The 25,445-nt window shown below is 31.7% G+C and overlaps 1 protein-coding gene across 1 annotated transcript; it reads left to right on the top strand.

The window, feature by feature from the left end:
* The first annotated feature begins 10,539 nt into the window (after nt 1-10,539).
* LOC107008004 (translation initiation factor eIF-2B subunit epsilon-like) lies at nt 10,540-25,191 on the top strand. The gene is made up of 15 exons (XM_015206885.2): nt 10,540-10,829; nt 11,350-11,580; nt 12,473-12,787; nt 13,375-13,482; nt 14,298-14,487; nt 15,279-15,541; nt 16,404-16,533; nt 18,329-18,399; nt 19,992-20,249; nt 20,331-20,407; nt 21,502-21,593; nt 22,287-22,369; nt 22,648-22,719; nt 24,203-24,328; nt 24,604-25,191. Exons 1-15 carry the CDS (start codon nt 10,686-10,688, stop codon nt 24,640-24,642), a joined length of 2,199 nt encoding a protein of 732 aa, XP_015062371.1. The 5' UTR covers nt 10,540-10,685; the 3' UTR covers nt 24,643-25,191.
* Nucleotides 25,192-25,445: the final 254 nt, after the last annotated feature.

The raw sequence follows: 25,445 nt of genomic DNA, 5'->3' as shown, positions 1-25,445 counted from the left end.
AATTAGTATGTAAAAGTTATTACTAAAAGTAGTGTATAACGATAAATTCTAAAAAAAACATTCTTAATAATTTTTTTGAGAAGCTAACAATATCTTTAATTAATATATTAAAAAATAATATGAATGATACACATAATGAATACGTACATTATTATTTTTTTTAATAATCAAACTGAAGCCTTTCTGTTATGATTGTGAAATGTCTTTAAGCTGAGTATTTAAGTTTGAAAATGATTTTGATAGCAATATCATTTAACTCTAATAGTGATCAATAGTACATTATTCTTTTATATTATTCTTTTTTCGGTGATTGCGAAATATCTTTAAGACAAAGATATTTAAATCTGAAAATAACTTTGATGGTAATATAATTTAATAAATATTGCAGTATATTATTTCTTATAATAAGTTACACTTTACATTAAATTATCCTCATTGTACTACCCTTCTTGTCTAATTAAGGCTGACCTATAAGTGGAAATAATTTTGATAGTAATATTGTTCAACTCTAATAGTGATAAAAACATATCAAATATTCTCTTAGAGGGAGTTTGCACTTAAAATCAAGCTCCTCTCTTATTATTTTTACACTGAATGAAATCATATAATATTATTTAATTATTATGATTCATAAAATAAATTTGTGAACAAATATTAGATCCATATTGTATACGGACATCTCATAACTAGTAATGATATTAATAATACACAATATTAGGTACATTATTTTTTTATAATATACTTTATCAAACTACCCTTCTTGTGATGATTGTGAAATGTCTTTAAGGCAGGCATTTATGTTTGAAAGTAATTTTGACAGTAATATCATTTAACTCTAATAGTGACCAATAGTACATTCTTTTTTTTTAGATGAAAAGGGTTCGAAATATATTTGAAATTTGATCGAAATTTTTATAATGATATTAATTTTTGGAAAGAATGTATTTTAAAGGTGTATATGTGCCCATGTAGACACATTGTACATATATATCTTTAAAATACGCTATTAAATAATGTAGGAATAAAAGATCCTCCATAAAGTTTAGTATTGTAACATCAATTTCGATTAGATTTGGAGTATTTTTCAGACCCTTTATCAAAAAATCATTCTTGTAATGATTGTTGAAGTGCCTTTGAGGGAAACATTTTAGTTGAAAATACTTTTGATAGTAGTATAAAATTTTCAATAATAATCGTTTATTGAGTTGATATAAAAATTAAGAAATTATAAATAATAAGAGTAATTTTTGTAGGAAAATAAATAGTATTTAATAGTACGGATAAAATAGATATAAAATAACACATTATTTATTAATTTTATAAACTATCAAATATTATTAATATATCCTAGTAAAAATGAGCGAAAAAATTATCTTTTAAACTTTAATAATGACTAATACTAGGGTTGTTCATGGTTATGGTTAAAAATTCAAACTGAATTTTAATCCGAATCGAACCGATTAAAAAATTGATATTTGGTTTGATTTTTAAATTTAAAAAATCGATAGTATTTGGCTTGGTTTTGATTTTACTAAAAACAACTGCAAAAATAATCGAACCAAACCGATAAATTAGATATATAAATTTTATAATTATTTTTAGATAATATAATTATTTTGTTAAATTTTTAGTAACTTGAATCTTTAACGTACAATTTTCTCAAGCTTTACATTTATTTTAGCCCAATTACAATTCTAAGACCAATTTATCAAAATTACCTTTCATAAGATAGTCACTCACTTTTTCTTAATTTAATAACTTTGTTCTTGTATTGCTTAATTGAACCAACAATAGATTTTTTCGTGAATTATTCATGTACTGATGTTATTTTTATCAAGATATGTATGACTTAAATAATTCACACTATTAAATAATAAAAAAAAACAAAAAATTGAACCAAACTGTCAATAATCAAATCTGTGATTATTCTTTTATTTGATTTGATTTGATTTTTTAAATCGAACTACGAACACTCCGGATTAATTCTATAAAAAATAATATATATCGAGCCAAAGTGAGTTCACTTATCAGTCATTTCCCTCAGATGTTACTTTAGAGTTTGTTGGAGAAAATAATATTTTATAACTTATATTTTTCAATAAATAAAATAACATTTTACGTGTGCCATAAAAATTATTATAATAATAAAGAAAATCAAAATGAATTCGTACCGGACAAGGCCAAATTGACAGGTGATGTTATGTATTGGATCTAAAATGATGATAGCATCTTATGTCAAGTCAAATTATTAATTTCTTTTGATTCATTCATATACTTTAAAATAAATTAAATTTTTATAATTGTTATAAGAAATCCATTTTACTCACTTTATTCTGGTTCCTCTAAAAAAAGAAACGAAACGTGGAAGATAATCTGTCATACAAAAAAACAAAAGGCTACGTATATGATAGCAACTCTGATGAGCAACAGCAACTATATCTCAATCAATTTTTAATGTTAATTTTTGTTTTTAAATAGTAGGCGTTTGTCCATAATTTTATGAAATTAGAGTGGAAATGAATTTAATATGTTTTAATATAATAATTTTTGTAAAGAGAAGAAAAAACACTTTATTTAAAATATACGAAGATGGGATTAAAAATATATATATTTATTTTAACAGAAGTGAATAATTCTCGTAATTAAATGATTTTTTAGTTCCTTTTTTTTTTATAAATCGTATTTTCTAATTAGAAGTTGATTTTTTTAGCAATGTACAAAATATATCGTTAAATATTTAAAATAAATTCCACGGGATCTAGTTTTATTCAAGCAATTAATCCAGCCAATAATCAAAGAGAGATTTAATAACGAAAAGAAATATCACTTTTTTAGAATTCTTCCTTTTTTCAAACGAAATGAAAAGAGATAGAATAAGACTAAATTTGAATCAAATCTCATTATTTGAGATCTTTTGAAAATTAAAATTTTATCTCAAACTTTTATCTTTTACCAAAACACCCTCTATAGTAGTTGTTTGTGTTATATTACATAATTTTTTACGTGAACATCAAATAGCGATGAAATATTTAGTGAATATTAAATAATGATATGATTGATGATGAAAAATTAGCTCAAGCTAACAAAGTCATGTGCTTCGTCTACTTCACGATTATGAAATGATACTTGTTGCACTCGCTTCAAATTACCACATTGTTCTAGTGTCATATACACTATTTATTATTGTTGTAACGAACATCCAATTGACTTGTAATACAAACTTATAGTTAGTTTTGATAGTTTTTTAAACTTATGGATATAAATTATATTTTTCCATAAAGGTAAAATATATTTTCCAAATTCTATAGCCAAACACATGGTGAAATTTCACCCAACTATACACTCAAATAATATTTGCTAAAAATATTTAGAAATTTATGGTCAAACGCTAGCTAAACCTCGAAATGTATTTCTAAGATATTTCTCAATGGAATGTGTTATTATCGTTGGTTGTAGGATTGAACACGAAATGTACTTGCTCTTATCTACATACTTTATTGCATATCTGTCTTTTCATCACAAATGTAACAATTTTAATTATCGTGTTGTCTTATCAACTCGATCTGTTATATTTAGCGTATCACTTCGCAGAATAAGGGCCCCTACTCGTACATTCTGAAAAATATCCTAATTAAACAAAATAAAATTATTACAAATTAAATGTTTTTCAATTTCATAATAATGTAAAGAATTATTATAATAATGGTATATTCTGCTGACATTGTGACAAAAATGTTACTTGACGTTTTCCTAAGATAGCTGCCGACATAATTAAACCTAGTAAATGTCAGTTTTATTCTCATTATTAGACAACTGTTCTTTTCAAATGTTACTTAGAACATTATACAACTTCCACACTAAATAATTTAGCTTCGGATAAACAAAGTTATTTAATATTTATTAAATATTATGTAAAATTTAATTGAAATACGTAAAATTTATTTTTAAAAAATAAAAAATGTAGAACAAAAGAAGAATACATAAATAACAACTTTCTTGCTTACAACTATAATCTTGTAGTAGTTGGAATATTCACGTGAAATAATGCATCAAAATTCACGGGCACTAAGGCCATTCTTGGCCGTAGATCAATAATATACATTGAAACAAATTAAAAATTTATTGCAGAAATTATTTAGTGGCAATAATATACTTATCATTATATTATATTTAGTGCTATATATATGCATCGCAAGTATTTTATTTAAATCTTGACAAATATTTTACCGATTATGACTATTATAACAGAAAATTCAATTAAATCATTAAGTATTTTTATGATAATAACTATTGTTGTTAAAAAATCTATATAGATGAAAGTTTTTTTTTAATATAACAATTCAACTAAATAAATTTATTACTCCTTTAAAAGTTATCTTCTATATATGTTCCATTTGTTAACGTAAAAGAGTAAACTTTTGGATGAAATTAATGTTTAACCTTTTCAATTTTGCTTCCTCAATCAGATTCTTGTGAAATTCACAAGAAAACATAAAGTACTTGTGGCTCATTGATCTCCTCATTTTCATCAATAGAATATTGTTCATTGAATCTGATTAGATATTTTTGTTCAACTTTCATTTGATAAAGTAAGTAAGGATAAACTTACTAGCATCGGGTATTTACATCAATTCAATATATGTATGTTGTGTGTTTAAATTTATAGTTCATTTTACTTAATCTTAATTAATTAATATATATTATACTTTATTAAAATCACATAATAATGAAAATTACATTAATTTGATGTAAACACTTGATGTAAATAAATAAGTGTGATACTTGATCAAGTAATTAAGTAATGTAATTTATTAATATTGTTGTTTGGTCTTTATCATCTAATTGTATTTTCGCAGAATAATGAGATCAAACTCAATGTTTGAATTGAATTTATTATCTAACAAAATACAACTCCGAGCTATGTCCGGGTTAAAGATAATAGTAATTTTGAAAAGTTCAAAAATATCTTAAAAAAAACTTATAGAATCTTTTATTTAAACTGGGAGTCTTGAGTCTATGAGTATCGAGTAGACTAGATAATACTATCTACATCCACTTTTATAGTTTCGTCCTTTTTTTTTAAATCATATTGATATATAAAAAAAATTAAAATTATATTAATTTTTTGTATAGTTTTTGAAATACATAATTTTTTTTATTTAAAATATTAAATTAATGTAATATAATTTTAAAAAATTAATCAAATTAAATTTTTAAAAAATACAACATGACAATTAAAATTGAAGAAAAATAATACTTTTTCTTGTCTTAATTTAGGTGGTATATTTCAATTTAAATGAGCTTTTCTTTAGTTGTATTTCATTTTAGAAATATATACATATTTAAATTTATGTTATAACTTTTTAAAAAATTAAGTCTCAAAATATGTATAAAATAAATTATTGAGACCCAAGAAAAAAACTTTTTTCACCCCCCAATAAAAGAAAAATTGAGTGGTTTGGACAACGATATGAGTCACATCATGACAGCGTGTAGAATTTCTATTGGCCAAAGCCACAATTATTTGACTAGACTAGAGTACTAGTAATTGATGGTATGTAAATTTGTCCTATTGAGCACATCCTTGACCCATGAGTCTAAATAATACTCTATCCGTCTCAAATTATTTATTCAATTTTTTAACTTTTACTAATTTTATATCAACAAATTAAATGAGTATAATTTTAATTTACTATATCCTCAATTCATTAATTTTAAAAGGATAAAACTTATTATAAATCATAAATTTTAGTTCATTCACTTTATAGTTATTGTGATTAAATAGGTAAAATTACTGCGTTAATAATTATTTTTTTAATAGATGCGTCAATCGAAAAGTGAATAAGTAACTTAGCAATAGAGGAGTATTTTTTTTTCTCATTTCGTATACGAAAGTTGATAATGAATCTTCAATTAAATCTGTATTAAAATACAATGTTTATTTGAGGAGTTCGAAATCAAAAGAATAAAAAAAAATCAAAAATTTCAAAAAGCATATCAAAATTTTTTTTTACCAAAAGAGCAAAATCGCTCCGTCGCGATTTTGCTTTTGACAAAATTAACATTGTTACTCCGCATAAACTAGATGCCTAAATAGCGATTTTGTAAAAAGATTTTTGTTCTTTCAAGTCGCTGCTGTGGCAGCGAGTCTGTCAATTTCTTTTTAAATTGATATAGCTACTATATTAATTTTTTTAAAAAAATGAAAAAGAGAAAAAAAGTTATTCAAAAATTGTTTGTCGGGCAGCGAGTTCATTAAACTCCAAAATCAATAAAAAAATATTAAAGAAATTAGGGTGAAACCAAGTATTTACAATAATCATCTAAGGAAATGGCAATACAAAACACTTCAAGACAACAATATATTAAAAAATGCAAAAATTAAACGAAATCGCTGTCTTTCAAGCGATTAAAAAAAAATTTTTTTAAAAGAAAATAACTGCTATAACAGTGATTTCAATTCAAGAACTTTTTTTTTTCCTGAAAAACACTGTAGGAGGAGCGATGTTAAAAAAAGAAAATAACGGCGTCTATTTTGTCAAAAATCACTCTGTCAGGAACGATTTTGCCCTTTTGGTTAAAAAAATAACTTGTGTGCCCTTTTGTAATTTTTGACAATTTTTTTGACCCTTTTGACTTCAAACTCTTTATTTGAGGGTGACACTTTTAATAGAACTTTTTTTTTCTTATTCAAAATTTAAATTTAAAATCTCTAGTTAATGGTGAAACAATTTCTTTATTGCACTATAATCTATATATATAAATTTAATCTGATCAAATCTAATCAAATTACAATACAATATTAAACAATGAGTAAGAAATTAATATTATCTTTAAAAAAATATGATATTAAATGATGTTTTTTTGTGGAGACATAATTATCTAAATGTATTTTTCTTTAAGATGTTTAAAATAGACCAGTCATTTCATCATTTTATATGTTATTGGGACGTGAGTTTATTCACAGAGTATCACAATTTTATAGGAACACGCAAAATAATATCGTAAATGTCACAATATATAAAACTAGTGAAACTTTAGCTTTTTAAGGCACATCTTACTTGTTAATTGTTAGTATGACTCTATAGCGTATTTGAATAAGTAATTTTGAGATTAGTTATTTTAGTATCGTTATTTTATTCTTAATATGAGATATGAATAATTTTTATTTTGAGATAATTAATCATGAGATAAGTTATTATGTAATTTTTAATTAAATTAAACATAATATAAGCTTATTTTAAAATTAATTTCAAAATTAGTTATCTCTTATCTCTCATACCAAATAAATTTTATAGAGTTGTTTGGTATGATGTACATGTATATATGGTTTTGGAATAAAAACTTAGAATTACCTTATTCCTTATTTAGTTGTTAATTTTGAAATAAGTTACTAATTCAGAGATGAAAATTATTTATATTTTACTATTATTGATCTCAATGTTATTAGTGATGTACATGCATATATGTATGGTTTTGGAATAAAAACTTAAGTATTACCTTATTCCTTATTTAGTTGTTTATTTTGAAATAAGTTACTAAGTCAGATGAAAAAATATTTATATTTTACTATTATTAGTCTCAATATAATTTGTATCAACGTATTTAATTTCAATATAATCTGTCTTCAACCAAAATCATCCCTATTCCTTTTCTTTTTTTTAAGAGAGATTCAAAGTTAATATAACCTACCATATTTTACTTTTATGTTTTCGATCCAATTATGAATAGTTCAACCTTAATTTCATATACACAAAATTGCACAACTTTTACCTAGAAAAATAATGTGAAAATAGATCTTAGGCCTAACTCACACCCCAAAAAGCTAGCTCAAAGGGAGGAGGGTTGCCCAAGCCTTATAAGGAGGCCACCCATCTCATTAACCACCGATGTGAGACTTTTGTCATTCTTTAATACCCTACCTCACGCCCAGTGCTTAGCATCTGGTGCGTGGGCAATTTTGATTTTGGGGACCCCAATATCGGATGAGACGGGCCCTGCTCTGATACCATGTGAAACAAGGTCTTAGGCCTAACTCACACCCCAAAAGCTAACTCAAAGGAGGGAGGGTTACCCAATCCTTATAAGGAGGTCACCCATCTCATTAACCACCGATGTGGGACTATTGTCATTCTTTCATAAATAAGAATAAAGTATCTAGATTTATGCAGTGATATTCAAACACAAAATCTCAAAATTGCAAAAGTCAATCTCCATCGATACAAATTTAAAAAATCAAATAAGAAAAATAACGAATGAAGGAGTAAACAAAGAGATATGGCAAGCCGGTGTTTTAGCTTCTACAGTCTAATGAAGTGTCAGGCTTTTGCAAAAGACTGTTTTGTGTAGTTTTATTATGTATTGTGAAAAAGACTTGTTTTCACAATTTAAATTCGTAATCTCATGATTACATGACAATAACTTTATCAGCTAAGTTAAGATTTTCATTGAAAAAAAGTGCATACTCAAAGTGAAAAAAATAGAAAAGTCGATACAATTACTAAGAAAGGAGGGAAATTATGAATAAAAAAATAATTAAAGGGGTGAATAAATCCTAACAGCAAAAAAATCAAGGGAATAACAAATAACTATTAGTTTGGTTTTTGAAAAAAGGAATTGAATATAAGTGGTTTGATTTAATATTAACTATAAAGGTAAGTTCAAGCGTAAATCAATCAGATATTAAATACATACTATAATTTTTAAAAATATTTTAGACATAAGAAACATTATATCATAACATATTTTATATATTTTTCTTTAACTTTGTCATGATTTTTGTTGGGCAACTTTCACATATAGCAAATAAAAAATTAATATTTGTATGCTATAGCAAAGTTTGCATAATTGTGCTCCATAGCAAACATATAACTGTATAATTCGCTATACATATACAACTGTATAATTCGCTGGCCTAAATTGTATAATTCGCTGGCTTCGCTATACATATACAATTGTATGATTTGCTGGCCTAGATTGTATAATTCGCTGGCCTAGATTGTATAATTCGCTGGCCTATTTCACTGCAATTGTATAATTCGCTGGCCTATTTCGCTGCAATATGAGTAAAAAATTGCTTTGCATACAATTGAATCGAAGTAAAATGTTTGTATATTGTATAATTATAAGTGTATAGGAAGAAGATATATGTTTTTCTCTCGCTTTATACAAAAACGGAAACACGATTTATACACTTCTGTTGTATAAAGCGAGAGAAAATTGTATTTCACTGCAATTGTATAATTTGCTGGCCTTTTTCGCTACAATATTTGTGTAAAATTTGCATTTGTATACAATTGAATCGAAGTAAAATGTTTGTAAATTGTATAATTAAGTGTATAGCACGACCATATATGTTTTTGCATGTGTATATACAATTTTCTCTCATTTTTATACAAAATTAAAACACAATTTATACACTTCTGTTGTATAAAGCGAAAGAGATGAGTAGAGGGAAAGTGGTGGGCGAGAGTTTTGGGGGAGAGGGGACTGAAAAACTTTGACAAACGTTTGCTATGGGGCACAATCAAAATCAAACAGTAGCTACTTCATTTATTTTAGGTTATTAGTTTGCTATTATATACACAATTATCCCATTTTTGTTTTTAACATCATATTTGGGCCTACCATTCAAGCCCGCTAGGCCCCAGGTTTGTGAATAAGATATTAAAAACCCAAATCAAACTATTTTACACCCTAAATTGGTAATATTAATATTCAGCTCGAATACATTTAATATACAACTCGAATACATTAAAGAAATAAAGAATTTTGGAGATTTTTAAAAGTAATAAGGGATACTGAAAATAAGTAAAACAAAAAGATATGTATTTCTGTAATTTGTCCCAAACAAAATCATTATCTTGCCTTTTATGTCTAATGATAAAGCGTACTATAAGTTTGACATGTAATTCAACACATTATCTAACCTATTTCGATCCAATTAAATTTGGATTGGATTGGGTCTTGACTTGATTATTGTCTTAACTAACTATATTCGAAATTTGATCCAATCCATCCAATTGTCACCCCTAAGTAACGGTAACTTTTTTTCAAATATTTTATTTATATAAAAATCTATTAAATGTATAATAGATTTATAACTGGATCAGTATCTAAGTGATCAAGTCGCTACGTCGTAAAGATAAAACCAATTTAAGCTTTTCAGCCCTTCTCAACAAGGATTTGGTTCCACTTATACACAATATAACTTCTATTTTGTTTTCCTAATTTTACACACGTATTTTATTTTTTATATTTTTTAATCTAAGAATTCAAAATTTAAAATCTTGAATTCATTTTTATCGGAAATAAATTTATACCATTCTAAGATAAAACTAAGATTGACATATTCCCACCCTCCAAAACATATTTATAAAACTATATACTTGAGAATAATGTTTTTTTTTTTCAATTAAAACCTCTTATTTACACATTTTTCTTTTGTTGGGCTTAACTCTAAAGCATGGGCCGAACCCAATAATAAGTAGTACTCCTATAAAAAAGCGAACAAATTGGTTTCGGGTTCCAAATTGGTTACGGTGGGTTAACCCGACCCGATCTAAAAATCGTACGCAACTGAAGAGAGGGGTTTTCACTTTTCAGTGAAAGAGGAGCCACCAGGGTTTCAAGAAGCACCGCAAAACCCCTTGAAGAATTAGTTATTCTTGTTGAACGCTGAAAAAATGGTGGGCAAGAAGGGAGGAAGCAAAGGAATGGGGGTAGCAGAAGATGCAGAGGAAGAATTGGCTCGTACCCCTTTGCAAGCTATTATCTTGGCTGATAGTTTCACCACTAAGTTCCGACCCATCACTCTTGAACGCCCTAAAGTAACCTTTCAATACCCTTATCTGATTTTACTTTCATTAAATTTATATGGGTTTCAAGAACTTGGACTTCTATCAACAGGTTCATGTCTGAAATTTTCTTTTAGGTGTCTCAGGCAATCTGAATCTTTGTTTTTTTTTCTCGTAATAGTAAAACTTGAACACATTTATCTTAAAAAACAACTTTCTTTCGATATTTAACAATTGGGAAAAATCCAAGCTTATGGTATCTTTCTAAATTTCTAACTATGTCTGAAGCAAACACCAACCATATCAAAGAATAATCTTGGAGTACCAGTCAGATGTATTCGTCATGTTTTTTTGTGTTATTTTATTGAGAAGGAGCTTGCTTTAGGATTTTCAGTCTAAGGAATGAAATTGCATGCTCTAATTTTTATGTTGCTAATTGTATGAATAATTAAATAGTTAATTCAAAATTTGGAATGTGCCTATTCGAAGTAAATGTATTGACAGATGTAGTGTTATATGTGTATAATACAGGTTAATGGTTTTTGCATTGCAGGTACTGCTACCATTGGTCAATGCCCCTATGATAGATTATACCTTGGCATGGCTTGAATCTGCTGGTGTTGAAGAAGTTTTTGTTTTCTGTTGTGCTCATTCCAAGCAAGTGATGGATTATTTGGATAAGTCCAATTGGTTTGGCCAACCAAACTTTTCAGTCACAACGATCGAATCACACAATGCTATTAGTGCAGGAGATGCTTTGCGTTTGATTTATGAGCAACATGTGGTATGTAATGACATTTGCTTATCATCTTGCCATCTTCCCCTCAAATTAAAAATCAGTTAGTGGATGTTACAGTTTGTCATATTTATTGAACAAAGAAAGTACATGTTATCCTATGGTTTTCTATTTTAGTATACAACTGGTGATGTCTCTAGATTTTTTTAGGATCACATGGAAATAAGGGGTTTTGTCAACAAGGCACAGGAAAATAGTAAAAATAAAGTTTGATCCTAATGCCTGGGACTTTATCACGCAATTGGCATCCTGATCTTATCATGTAGATGCTTTAGGGTTAGATAAGCCGTTCCTACTATAGTTTGTGTATTCGAGAGTGTGGAAAATTATTACTAGTTTTAAAGGCTATAACCTGGTCAAGTAAGAGGTAACAGTAGAGTAAGGGGAGGTTTGGGCATCAGAGATCCGAGGAAGCAGAACAACAATCTACTGATGAAGTGGCTTTGAAGATATATAATGAAGAGGCGAAAGCTCATGGAAATATAATTGTAAAATGAATCAAACAGGGATGAAAACCATGGGAGATCATGGTTCAAAACTTAGTCGAGGCAAAAAAAAATGTGAGGTGATATCTTCCCATCTATCTTAGCCTTTGGTGAATAGAGAGTATGTGGTGTTTGTGCCGGTGAAGGTAGTAGGTACCTGGTAAAATAGTTGAGACACACACAAGTTGATCCGAACACCACCGTTATGGAAAAGATCAAAGATCAATGTCGACATTGAACAGTGTGTGCAGTCCATGTTTGTTTTCGGAGATGAGGAAGATGTTTCCTTTTCCTCTTTGTGTTCACTGTGCTTAAACTTGTAGACTTAATATTGTTAAATTTGGAGTAATCTTTTGTCAATGTGATTAGTTGACTCAACTTTTTGGCTTTTGAAGATACGCGGTGATTTTATCCTCGTCAGTGGAGATACTGTGAGCAACATGTCACTATCACAGGCACTTAAGGAACATAAGGAGAGACGAAGAAAGGATAGCAATGCTGTAATGACCATGGTCATTAAACAATCAAAGGCTTCACCTGTAACTCGCCAATCTCGTCTTGGAACTGAAGAGCTTTTTATGGTAATTGATCCAGAGACGAAGCAGCTGCTGTATTATGAAGACAGGGGAGATAATTTAAAAGGATATTTGTCTCTTGACAAGGCATTGCTCACTTATAATACTTCCATTTCCCTTCAAAATGACAAGCAGGTTTGTTTTGTTACTCTTGTTATAATAGTCTGGTCTTGCTAGTACTGCTACTAGTTTGAGCAATATTCTTGATAATCTGTGTTGCATAATCTGGGTTTCATTACTTGAGAAAGATGAGGTCATTGGACGAGCTGTACGAGTGGTTGCCTTTTCTATTCCTCTCCTGCTTGAATTTTATTAACAATGTTATTTACAGATTACATCTGCCAAAACAAATTTTTTGTTTTAATTTCAATGCAAATGTTTTGCAATAGTCAGTATATGTGGTTCATATGTTTGTTTTGCCTCAATAACAAATGGCAGAGTTTAACATTGTTTAGGTATTGCATTTGGTGAGGTTATTTACTTTCCTTTGTTGACTTCACTAACTTGTTATTTACTCATGTTTTTAAATGCCATTGTTGCTTCTTTCCTAGTACGAACCTTCATTAATAGATGAACTAGTAAGAGAAGTCCAAGTTTCTTGTAGCTAAATTTACTCTTCACATGTGATGCTATTCTTCCTGTCTTCATCTTATTTTGGAGAAGGCTCGTCATTTCTTTCAATTTTATTTTTGTGATAAATGATTGGTAAGTGTTGGTTGCAGGATTGCTACATTGACATTTGCTCCCCAGAAGTTTTGAGTCTTTTCACGGATAATTTTGACTATCAACATTTGCGGCGTGATTTTGTCAAGGGGTTGCTTGTCGATGATGTATGTATAACCCATTGTATTTCTCTTGACGAATGCTATTCTTCTACCCAAGAATAAGTGAGAAGGTCAAGCAAAAACATAATTCTAAAGTATGCATTGAAAAAATGTTTTCTAGTGTCGTTTCACCCCAAAATCTTGCTACTGGTCTGAATGGTTTGTGTATGGCGATGTCTTAATTTTCGCCCTGTGTAAGGATGCCAAAAGAATGAATTAGTTATTCTTGAACATAAGTAAGTAAATAGATATAATCGTTTCATTAAGATTTTGGTGAACTCGTTCTCTTGCCAGTAAGTTCACTTAAGTTAATGTAAAAAAAATTATCCGAAAATTGGGTTCTACGGGCACGAGGAAGTTGGTTAGGAATCTGTAATGACCCATTCTTAAAGTTTAGCTGGATTCTTATGTTCTTTTACATAGTATGGAAGTATGTTGAGTTGTATTTGAGTGTCATCGATACCTTTCATGTGTATGGAATGATTGAGATGAATCTGGTCCTCATGTTAGGAGGTGTGTTGGAGAAGTAATTATATAAATAAAAGTTTTAAAAATATTTTAAGCTTTTGGTACTACTCACTATAGTATACTCATCCAAAAGTCTAGTTGTGGCCTTCTGCTTTCAAACTTAAAGAAGCGGAAACAGAGTCGAGTGTATCCAATAGTTTAGCCAAGTTCAAGTGAGATGGTACTATCCATCTTTCATGGTCAAGTTTCTTTAGCTATATCAATTGAAATCTCTCTCTTGTTTGCGTTGCTGAGCATCTCTTCTTGCTTCCTACATCAATATCTTTATCCTCAACGTCTTTTTCTTTTTTCAGATAATGGGTTATAAAATCTACAGTCATGAAATTCATTCAAGTTATGCGGCTAGAATTGACAACTATAGAAGTTACCACACAATTAGCAAGGACATAATTCAGCGGTGGACATATCCCTTGGTGCCTGATGTCCAGTTTTTTGGAAATTCTGCTACTAAATTGGAAAGGCAGGGCATGTATCGAGCACCTGGTCAGGACCAATTCCATCTTATCTTCTCGCTTACTTGAACATGTTGCTAATGGATTAACTTAGGTTGGACATTTTGAAGATGGAAATATTGAATAACAATTTATGGCATTCTCTACTTTTTGGTAGATGTATTGTATACATGAGTTTTTCCCACATTAATAAAATTATTTACCTAATCAAAAGAAATATTGAATATCAATTTTTAAAACTGCGGCTAACAACAAGGAGTAATGGCTTCAAAAAATGTGGTAATCTAACAGGTTTTGCTGTTCACAGGATTTAACTTTAACTGCTTTAGTATCTGATGTGCTTGTTGTTGAGGAGTCGTGTAGCTGACTCCATCTAGTTTGAGATGGAGGTCTAGTATTTTTTCTTATAGCATCTGATGTCCTTGTAAGTTCCGAGGTTTTGCTGCAAGAATACTTGCTATATAATAAAGCAAGCTAGCTATACAATTTGCGAGGTTTTGTTGCTAATTTATGCTCATATCATCTTGTATGAACTTTTTTGTGAAAAAAGTATAGGTGATATAGATTGTCAAAGAGAGCTGCATAGCAACTTTCTATTTTTGGTGTAAAGAACACTGTATAGAAAATGCTGAACAATTGGTAGATCTTTCAGGATTTTGTAATTAGTCTCTTGTTTTAGCTTGTTACTACCTTTTTGTAGGTGTCCAGCATACCTTAATGCTGAGGAATATAACATCACAAGTTTCAAATAAATAAATAAATATAGATTTTGTTATTTTTTCTGGACTCTTTTGACATTGTTGTTTACCTGCCATTTCTCAGAAATTAAGCAATCCAGCTCATCGAAAATTGGTCCCTTTACTGTCATTGGGTCTGGAACCAGTATTGGGAACAACACAGAGATTTCAAATTCAGTTGTTGGGGAAGGTTGCTCGATTGGGTCAAATGTCACTATAGAAAGCTGCTATATATGGCATAATGTCACTATTGAAGATGGCTGCAAACTGAAGCACTCAATAGTTTGCGACGGTGTGACAATGAAGTCTGGAGCAGCTTTAGAGCCTGGTGTCGTCTTGTCTTTTAAGGTAAGTGCCTCTAAAGAACAAAGATTACACACTTCTTTTTTTTTGGATGTACTAGTCAGACCCGTTTTTGATGAATTTCAATTAAGCAATTCACACATCGTAACGTTGCCTCAAGACATCATCCCTTAGGAGGTGGAGACGAGATTATTCATGTTTTTTTGGCGGTTCTTTCTGGACAGGCTGTTTACCTTTATATGTTTCTTGCTTTTGACTAAGATCTGGGGCCACTTCTTTAAGCATTTCTTTGTGAATAAATTGATCAGTTCGAATGAATCTATGGTAAATCATATCAGGGGTTTCCACCCTTCCTCAGTGCCATGGTAAATCCTCATCGTCAAAGGGATTTATTAAACTGAAAAGCAGAAATTTGACACTTAAAGATCAGGCTTCTATCTTATGCTTAACTCATATACTGAAGTCATGAGCTGTGGCGTAGAGGGTTATTCTACTTGACCATGGAGGTAGCACTTCTAACTTAAAAAGGGTTTAGACCTTGCACAATTAATAGTGAGGCAGAGATCTTATGTCACGTTTGAATTCTTGATTAGATATGAATGTTTCTTAAATCTTAACTACCCTAGATTGTTTCTGCTTACTACAATATGTCCTATTTTTCCCCCTCATAATTTGCCTTTGCCTTAGAGCATCACTTGTGGGATCACACTGAGTATGTTGTCGTATAATTTGCCTTTGCCCCTGGTAACGGTTCTTGATTGAACTTAATAACTGTTGCACACCAATGTCTCACACTCATGTACCTGGTTTTCCTTTCTTTTAGTCTGCACCAACATATTTGTCTGTTTGATAACCCAGCCTTTCCCTTTTTTTGCTACTTTGAAATGATAGCATCTATCTCCCTCAGGTTGTGATTGGCAGGAATTTCCTTGTACCTGCTTACTCCAAGGTATCTTTGCATCAGCAACCAATCAAGCAAGATAGTGATGAGGAACTGGAATATGCTGACAATAGTAGTGGGATCACTGAAAGTCCATGTAACTTTTCTCACTTTTGAATATTGTATTTTGGTGAAGTGAGCGAATAAATATGGCTTGTATTTTCCTATATAGTGTGCCTTAGATGATAGACACCCAGGTGGAATAATGTTGGCGTTTTTACACATTCTTGTCTCTTCGTCTACACTTCTTGAATTTTGATTAGTCCTGAGGACTTCCACACAAATATGCACTCCTGAAAACTGTTACTTAGATCTGAAGTACGGTATGAAAAAACAATTATTATCTATGCTTGAATGGTGTCTCAATTATGCAAATAATCATCATAGACTCCCACACCAAATTACTTTTTTTTTTGACAACACTCCCACACCAAATTACTTAACCTTGTTTCTTTCCTATTCCGTCCTTAATTCTAGATTTTCCCAAAATAGGGAAGTTCAGAATCATCAATAACTTTGACAAAACTCAAGTTTAGGGCAGAATAGGAGCGAAATTATGGAGTAATTTGACATAGGAGAAATATGACTAGATTGCCCATCCGAGAGGAGTCTACTAATGTTATGAGGCTTATGTTGGATTTTCTGAAGTAGCTTAAATTTCGAAAGACCATCAAACCAATAAGTTGCGCTTAAATGTGTAATCCTCTATTTATTTTCATTATTTTGGTTTTGGGACAATGTCATAAAAATAAGCTGGATTTTTCTGAAGTAGCTTAAAATTTTGAAAGACAATCAAACCAATAAGTTGCACTTAAATGTGGAATCCTCTATTTATTTTCATTATTTTGGTTTTGGGACAATGTCATAAAAGTTAGAAGTTTGAACACATTTAGACACTTGGAACAGGGTGAGGTGCTTCTAAACAACCCAAGGCAACCACAACAACTACATTAATATTCCCAGTGTAGTCCCACACAGTGGAGTCGCAGTAGGGTAGAGGGTATGCAATTCTTATTTTCTACCTCAAAGGTGAGGGAGGTTGTTTCTGATAGAACTCCGGTTCAAGGCATAAGAAGTCTAGAAAAACATAATGGAAGTACAAGAGCCTATAGACAGTAACAAAATGATAGATAGTAACAGAACCATACTACAAACGAATTCATGAAATGACGAAATAACAAGATAGTAACAGAAATTGAAGAACAAGAAATCACACGACCTTGATAGGTGAAGGCTTAGGCAAGCATGAAGGGATAAAGTTCCATGGACCTATCACCTCAATATACGTGTCAACACCTTTGATAGGTGAAGTATTTATAGGAAGTACCTTGGTAGGTGATGTGTGTTCCATGCAGGCTTTAGACTTTGGCTTGTCTGTCATCCCAACAGTGTTCCGTGCATACTGAAACCTTTTGTCTTTAGAATATTTTCTTTTAGCCTTTCTCCAAACACTTGATTATATATCGTATTTTTATAATTAAAAATTTGCGAGATTGTTATTTATAGATATAATAATTAACTTTTGGATGTATTTTACATATTTCCGTAATATTTATATTTTATCTTATGGCGTTACTTGGAAGAAAGTCATCTTGTTGGCTGCCCAACTGCCTTGTCGCTATTGGCCTGCCCATTATAAATTAAGTTCTACCTTTTCTGACGTTGGAGGAGTAATTGATTCTAAATGTTGTAATTCTCAGTTTGGTAGAGTCAAACTAGTTTCCTGTCTGCTAGACATTAAACTATGAGTCTTAAAATGTGCATCTTGTGCATGTTGGTAAATGATGTCTTCTGGTGTTTTTAATTTTTTGTTGTTATTACTGTTATATGGTTTTTATAAGATTCTCTATAACTTATGAATTAAGAACGATCCTTAAATTGATTTACCTCAGCTGTCTCTGGTACTTTGGACCTGTTGAATGAGGAAGAGAGGACTGAGCTACCTGACTCGCAAGAGTATGAGGTAAGTTTTAACTCTTGCTGCTAAAATTACTTCTCAAATAAAGATTATCACAAAATGCTTCTTTGAAAGAGTACTTCTCGGAAAAGCTATTTTGACAAATGTGTTTCTCTTTTTGAAATTGAAATGATGTGCTTCTCAGTAAGAAATTCTAGAAGTTTGTTCAAATAGGTTTTTTTTTTTTGATAACCTAGAGATCCTTCTGTGACCCATCCTTTGGACCAATCACAGCCTTCTGAACTCGGTGGATAATGGACCCAACCCTCTACCCTTCTCCACTTAAATACCGGGCTTCGCTTTGCGTGGTGTGGAGCTTGAACATGGGACCTAAGACACAAATCCTCCACCTTTTGCCACTTGAGCTAAGCCTTGGGGGCTGTTCAAATAGACTTTTAGTTATCATACTATCACATGTATTTGATCAAATTAGAGGTCTACATAGGATATTGACATTGCAGGTGATCTTGCACCGCTCGGATGTGATCGTTTTGTTTTCTTATCCTGTTTGTATGTCCGCACATCCATGTTAACATATGTTTTTCTGCAACACTCATCTTGGGGATATATTGGGCTTCTACGGTCCAATAGACACTCCCATATAAAATTGTTGGTGTCACATTGTTTTATAGAATTTACATTCAATTTGTTAGCATCTTTATGATTAANTAACTCTCTCCATTTCAACCTTCTAATTAAAATTTGTGTGTTGCATCTTCATCTTTCATGCCATTCTCCTGGAAGATTATAGCCTAGATATCTGAATTGTCTGCATTCAGGAACCACAACTCTGTGTAATCTTACATCAACTTTATTCTAATTATGGAGGCTAAACTTTGGTGCACTTATTCTCTCATACTTATACTTATCCTAAAATCCTTATTACTCATTGTAATGCTTCAATTGTACTTTTCTTGTATCCATTGCAACTAGACCTTAAAAATTAGCTACTTTCTAGTTTATTAGTTTCCTTGCCAATCCTTCTGTCTTGATGGACTCTTCGTTCTTGTAATCTTTGGATAGGTTGTATTCATTTCTTTCTGGTCTGAGATATTGTAAATGTTCGGAAATGTGAGTCTCAACATCTCTTCTCATAATCAGTTGTGACTCCAGTATTTGATTCTACTGTCATTCCCTACCATCAAAGTTATGTTGCCGGTGAAGTCTTCCGCTTCCTTAATGGGGCTCTGTTGCAATTCAGAGATCTTTCTCCTCATGTCTCTCCTCTCCCCTCCAACCAATTTCTTTGGATGCATAACGTCCTCCCTGCCGACTAAGTGAGACTTCCTTGTTTGTTTGTTGAAATAGAAAGTTTTTTGAGAAAAGCATAGAAAGTTCTTTTTAGATCCTTTTCAATTTATCTGTGACACTGATCTGGTGCTTGAACCTGCGCTATAAAGTCGTGTAGGTGTGATTCAGTCTTTGAGTTCCTGTCCACAGGTGCCCAAAATGGGAAACAAATGGAAAGAGATTCTTTATTAAAAAAAAAGAAGGAAAAACAAAAGTCACCTGTGTGAAATTCTGTATCTTGTTTGAAAAGCCAAAGCTGTTATGATGCGTTAGTTGTTTGTTTCTTATACCTTATCCTGATTTTCCAGGTTGGTGATGGTGGAGTAGGTTTCATATGGCTAGTCAGTGAGGCTGGACAGGAAGAAGAATGGAGACACTCTGTTGCACCAATTCCTGTGGATAAACTTGTTGAGATCATGCAAATCTCTAATGATGAAACGGATTTACCAAATGAAGATGGTGCTTTTCTTCCACCTTCTGGAGAACTGGGACCTGATTCTATTACTAATGATTCCAATGAAGACGCTGAAGACATTAGAGATGACTCTGTGATTTTTGAAAGAGAAGTAGGTTTTGATGGGAATATTTATGATTATTTCGTACAACTGTATCATAGATTAAGATTTCCTTTCCATTTATTACTACAGGTTGAAGCAACTTTTCAAAGGGCTGTAGAGGAAGATGTAACAGATGACCATGTAATCTTAGAAGTTAATTCGTTGCGGTATGGTACTAGAATATCAATATCTTATATTATCGACTATGGTGCCTTGAGAAAAGCTCTTTTCATGGAATTAACTTTTGCTCTTCCCTCCTGTTGGCTCCTGTTTGCTGCATTATTTCATGCCAGTTTTATTACAAGATTTCCACTTTCTGTATATTCTGTAGCTCTTGCCCTTCGGACAACTTCTTTAATTTCTGCTTGTATTTACCAAAGAGGGTTGAAGTGCTACTTGGCTTAGTATATCTTTGCTAGGTTAAAGCAGCATTTTTCCTCTCCTCTTTGTCTTCTGTTTCTTTTTCTTTTTTCATTTTGGCTGTCTACTTTGTTGCCTGTCTCCTGCAAGACAGTGTTCTGCTTCTCGTCTTTGACCTTTCCTTTCATTACTGTACTACTCTACACTGTATATGCAGACTTACTGTAAACGAGTTCCCTGGTCTCATGTTGTTTGTCTTACTCTGATTAGACCCAAGATTTTGTGTGCAATTTAAAGTACATAAGAGGATGAATTGAGTTCCAGAAAGTATTATTAAGTAAAGATAAATATGGAAACCTCCAGATTATTTGTAGATAGTGCTGAGTAAATTTGTGGCCTCCTGCCTTTACCTCAAGTAGTTGCATTTATCTCTTGTAAATTTTCACATTTACTATCTCTTTGCACTATCCTTATTTATTTCTGATGGTAGAAGGAGAAACATATTGTCATAGGAAGAAAGACTGGTGAAATTGATGATTGGTTGTTGTTGTTCATTTTAATTTCTGACTACATTCAGAAGTAATTCGCAAGATCGTGCACAATCTGTTATTTTTCAGGAGTCTTTATTTTTGTTAAAGACGTATATGTTTAGTACTAAGTTTTTGTCGCAGGACTATCTATGCTTGTCCAACATACCAAATGACCCCCTTAGTGAAAATGTAAACACAGTAGAATCTTCAGTGCTAAATAAGCTTTAGCTTTGGAGAAATGCTTTTCAGGACAGAGATGTGATTCAAATGCCAAATATCTCTCATTGTCTGTCTTGTACAAAAAAATAAATTCTATTGTGCGATCTTCTGTGTTCAGATTATTTATGCCTTCTTTCTCTATTTCATTGCAGGTTGTCATACAATATGGCATCTGCAGATTGTGCAGGTGCTTTATTTTATTCAGTGATGAAATTGGCACTGGATGCTCCACATGACTCGCCTAGTAAGTTTTCCTTCTATTTTTGTGTTTCACAATAACCCGGGTTGTTGTAATCATCTGTTAGGTTGCTTTTTCTGTTGCAACTTGACACAGATTACTGGATTTATGGCACTCTGTGGTGAGCGGTGCTAGTTTTCCTGTCTTCATCAAAGAGAAGAGAAATAACTTTTGATAGTGTAGATTCAGATTCACTTTGTCAACTTGGATGTCCACCAAATGGACATCTGTTGCATAAATTCAAAGATCATTTGATATGCATGTCAAGCATTGAAGCACTATTCCCTTAAAGCTACAAGTCAATTAAAAATAGAACTTTTTAGGTCAATATCATTGTCTCTTGGCTTCCATTTCCAGTTTCTGAGATTAATTTTCTACTCTTTGTTGATGTTCTGTTGTTTGCTATGCATGTGCATTTGTACTTGTATGTTCATATTTTTCTTTTAAAACATGATGGTTTAGATACTGAGTTTTGAGTATTCATTGCCATTGCATTCTTGATCTCAGACGCTAATATCTTGTCAAAGATATAAAGAATTTAGCTGGATGCACTTTCTTCCATCCTTTTTTTTTTCCTCACTCTTGTCTTTCTGGAGGTGGACTATATTTTGTCTAGTCTTTTATGCTTTTCTTTGACCGCTTCCGTCATATGGTTTGTGTATTCATCACATATATATTTTTATATATGTTCTTTTTCAGATGAATTGTACAAGAATGTTGTCTCCACGGTTAGGAAATGGAAAAAGCTTCTGAAATATTACTTGTCAAGCATTGATGAAGAGGTAAAGAAACTTCCCCTCTCTCTCCAAAACAGGTAAACTAAAATAAAGTAATGATTTTTTTAACCATCCTGAGGCGCAATAGGTAGTGAAAATTAATTACGTAATTAAATTGGACCAGTGGTGTGTTAACTTGCCACCTATCTGTTGGTTGTTTATCTTACCCAAAGAAACGTTGGGTTCTTAAAAATCACAGGGGTAAATGTTTTTCCATCAGTTACGATGTTTGACGACTATTTCACATTTTTGGTGCTTATGAATATTCTGACTTTGATTGTCAGATTGAAGTAATTTTGAAGTTTGAAGAAATGTGCTTGGAGTCTGCCAGGGAATATTCTCCATTATTTGTACAGGTAAGCTGTTTCGTTCTTAGAAGTTGCTTCAGTTTTGCAGTCAATGGTTAGAGGATTGAATTATTCTTTCCAGTTGTTTGGCTGTTAGATGTGTGTAGCAAAGGGTTAGATCTACACAATCTATAATACAATCTTGTTGTCTACTTGTCTTAACACGTAAGAAGCAATTCATTTTGGAAGTTGTTAATATTGTTGAAGATAGTCTATGTGAATAATACTTATAAAGGAACAGTAGATGAATATTTTGAAATTTTATTTCACAATTTGCTGTCTCAAATTCTGATAGTAGATTTGCTTTTGCTGTGTTGGCATGATGTGTAGTGTTCTAAAGAGCCTTAAATTCCACTGCTAGCTAAATGTCCTTGTTTTATTTGGACTATTACTGAGAAGAGAGTTGAAGTTCCCTTTACTTTTGTCCCCTTGCCGACAACTCGTTGCACTTTAGTGTGCATTTGCAGTTTACTGCCTTCCGACACCAATTAAATAAGAGAAACAAGGGCCATTGATGGGTAAGTGGCTATGAAGATATGTGGTTGATGTCACACCCTTAATCTGGAGAAAACACCAATGCCTGTACCTTACCATCGAGCAAACCAACACTCATTTTATGCTTATGCTTAGACAGCTATGCATCATGATAACAGAAATGTTAGAACCTGAATTCATAAAACTTGTGGCTCATTAACCTTATAATCATTTAGAACGTCTATATTAATCCATGAAATACACTCAATACAATTCTGATCATAATTACACGACTCTCAGTGAACTTGGAACTTCTAATGACAAGGATTATATAATGCATACAACTAAAGTAGATACGGTGGTACTCTATGACTCTAAGATTTAATGTTAAAAAAAAAGGAGTAGATATGGGTGTGGTAACAAGGCTTATTATACAATCATGGAGGAGTCAAATGCCAGCCTAATCTGCTTCCCCTAATTTTACATTTTGCGCCTGCAAAAGGGTAAAAACAACAATATTGCCCAAACAATGCAGAGTACATCCACTATATGTGATAACTCTCCAATTCACCAGATGAAGCTTCCAATCGCCTTCTGAACTGTCTCATAAAAAGTTACACTAGTCTTTCCAACCTCTCAGTCACTTCGCCAGGGGCTTGCAAAAGTGACATGAAATATGTAGATATGCTAGAAACAGTACTTCTGATCAAAACTTGTTCGACAAATACCTCTTTTGCTATCCCCGCAAGCCACTTCTTTACTCTCTTGAACAATGGATACACACTGCAAGATCTTTGCTTGAATAAACCAACAAACCAAAGATGGACGGGAACACCCACCAAATTCAGTCACAGCCTTGCCGGAAAAGCGATAATCAGAAAACCCTTCCCTTGTTAAAACGCTTTTTGTGCTATCACACAACATCTCTTGTTTGATCATGTATACCGCATCTGACCTACTTAAATATCCCCTATGCAATCTAACCTATATATCATTCCTCTATTTTGTCCCTCCACAGATTTTGCATCATCTGTACGATCAGGATATTATACAAGAAGAGGCAATACTTGACTGGGCCTCTGAAAAGGAAGGAGCAGAGGAGTCAGATAAGATTTTTGTCAAGCAATCAGAAAAATTTATTCAGGTTTGTAGTTACAGCACTTGTAACTTTGCTAGATGACCTGCCAGTATCGAAGATCCATTGGTCTATTTCGATGATTGATCTGTTTAACCTATCTTGTCATTCTATCCCAACCTCTCCCCACCCCCTGATTCCCAATGCTGAGGAAAGAAATGACAAGTAATTTACTAACTTGTAAATTGAAAAAAGAGAAGAAAAGCAAAGTTTGTCTTTTCAATATTCCTCGCTTTACTACTTGAATCATGCATGCACCTTATGAACTCTGGATTTTTTTGCAGTGGCTCAAGGAAGCATCTGAAGAAGAGGACGAGGATTGACACAGTTACTCGGGACCCCGTAAGTTTAAAGCTGTTCCAACTACCTACAGATACCTGACAGTTTGCCCTTGGATGAACGTGGTACTCACCACTCAGAAACCTGACACAGCCGAGAATCAAAACCTTAACCTCCTCCAGCGTATAGTCCGAATGTGTCAGTTATACCCTTTTTCGTCACTTGTATGATCATCAAATAATTCATCTATAGTGAAACTGAGGTGCCATTTAGTCTGTAGTCTCTTCTGTAGCAATTGCAGAGGTCAGTTTTGTTTCAATAGAATTGTCTCGAGGAAACTTCGACATGTCAACTGTGTGCGGGAATGTCAAGTAGTGAAGGATTAGTTGCAATGAAGCTTAAGATGTTGGAGGGAGACATTGTTTCCTACTCGGTAATTGGCAGTTCTATGCCATAAAACAACATTTGAGCTTCTATATATTGATTTTTTTCTCTGGACCCATGGAACAGCTTTGTTGTAACTAAGACACCAACAGGTGTTTTCTTGAGTATCTGAGAAGAGCTTGTTTTATGTTATTGCTGTTGTATATGAACCTTTTCTTTCTCTGTTAGTTCTCAATTTTCTTTTCTGAAATCCTCATTACCATAAATATATGGACTATAGGCTCTGCTGGGTCAACTCTTTTTTTAAAAAAGTAAATAATTTTTATGTTTTTTTAAGTTAAGTAATAATTTAAACATATTACCATAAATATTGACAAGACAATATTATATTGTGTTAGTGTTGAATTTTTGGCTAAAAACATCATTTAACTATATCCAAACTTAAACTACATTCTTAAAATAT

This window comes from Solanum pennellii, chromosome 1 (genome assembly GCF_001406875.1).
Source record: "Solanum pennellii chromosome 1, SPENNV200".
Classification (NCBI taxonomy): Eukaryota; Viridiplantae; Streptophyta; class Magnoliopsida; order Solanales; family Solanaceae; genus Solanum; species Solanum pennellii.
The sequence above is the reverse complement of the archived record's forward strand: the minus strand, read 5'-3'. Positions and strand labels throughout refer to the sequence as shown.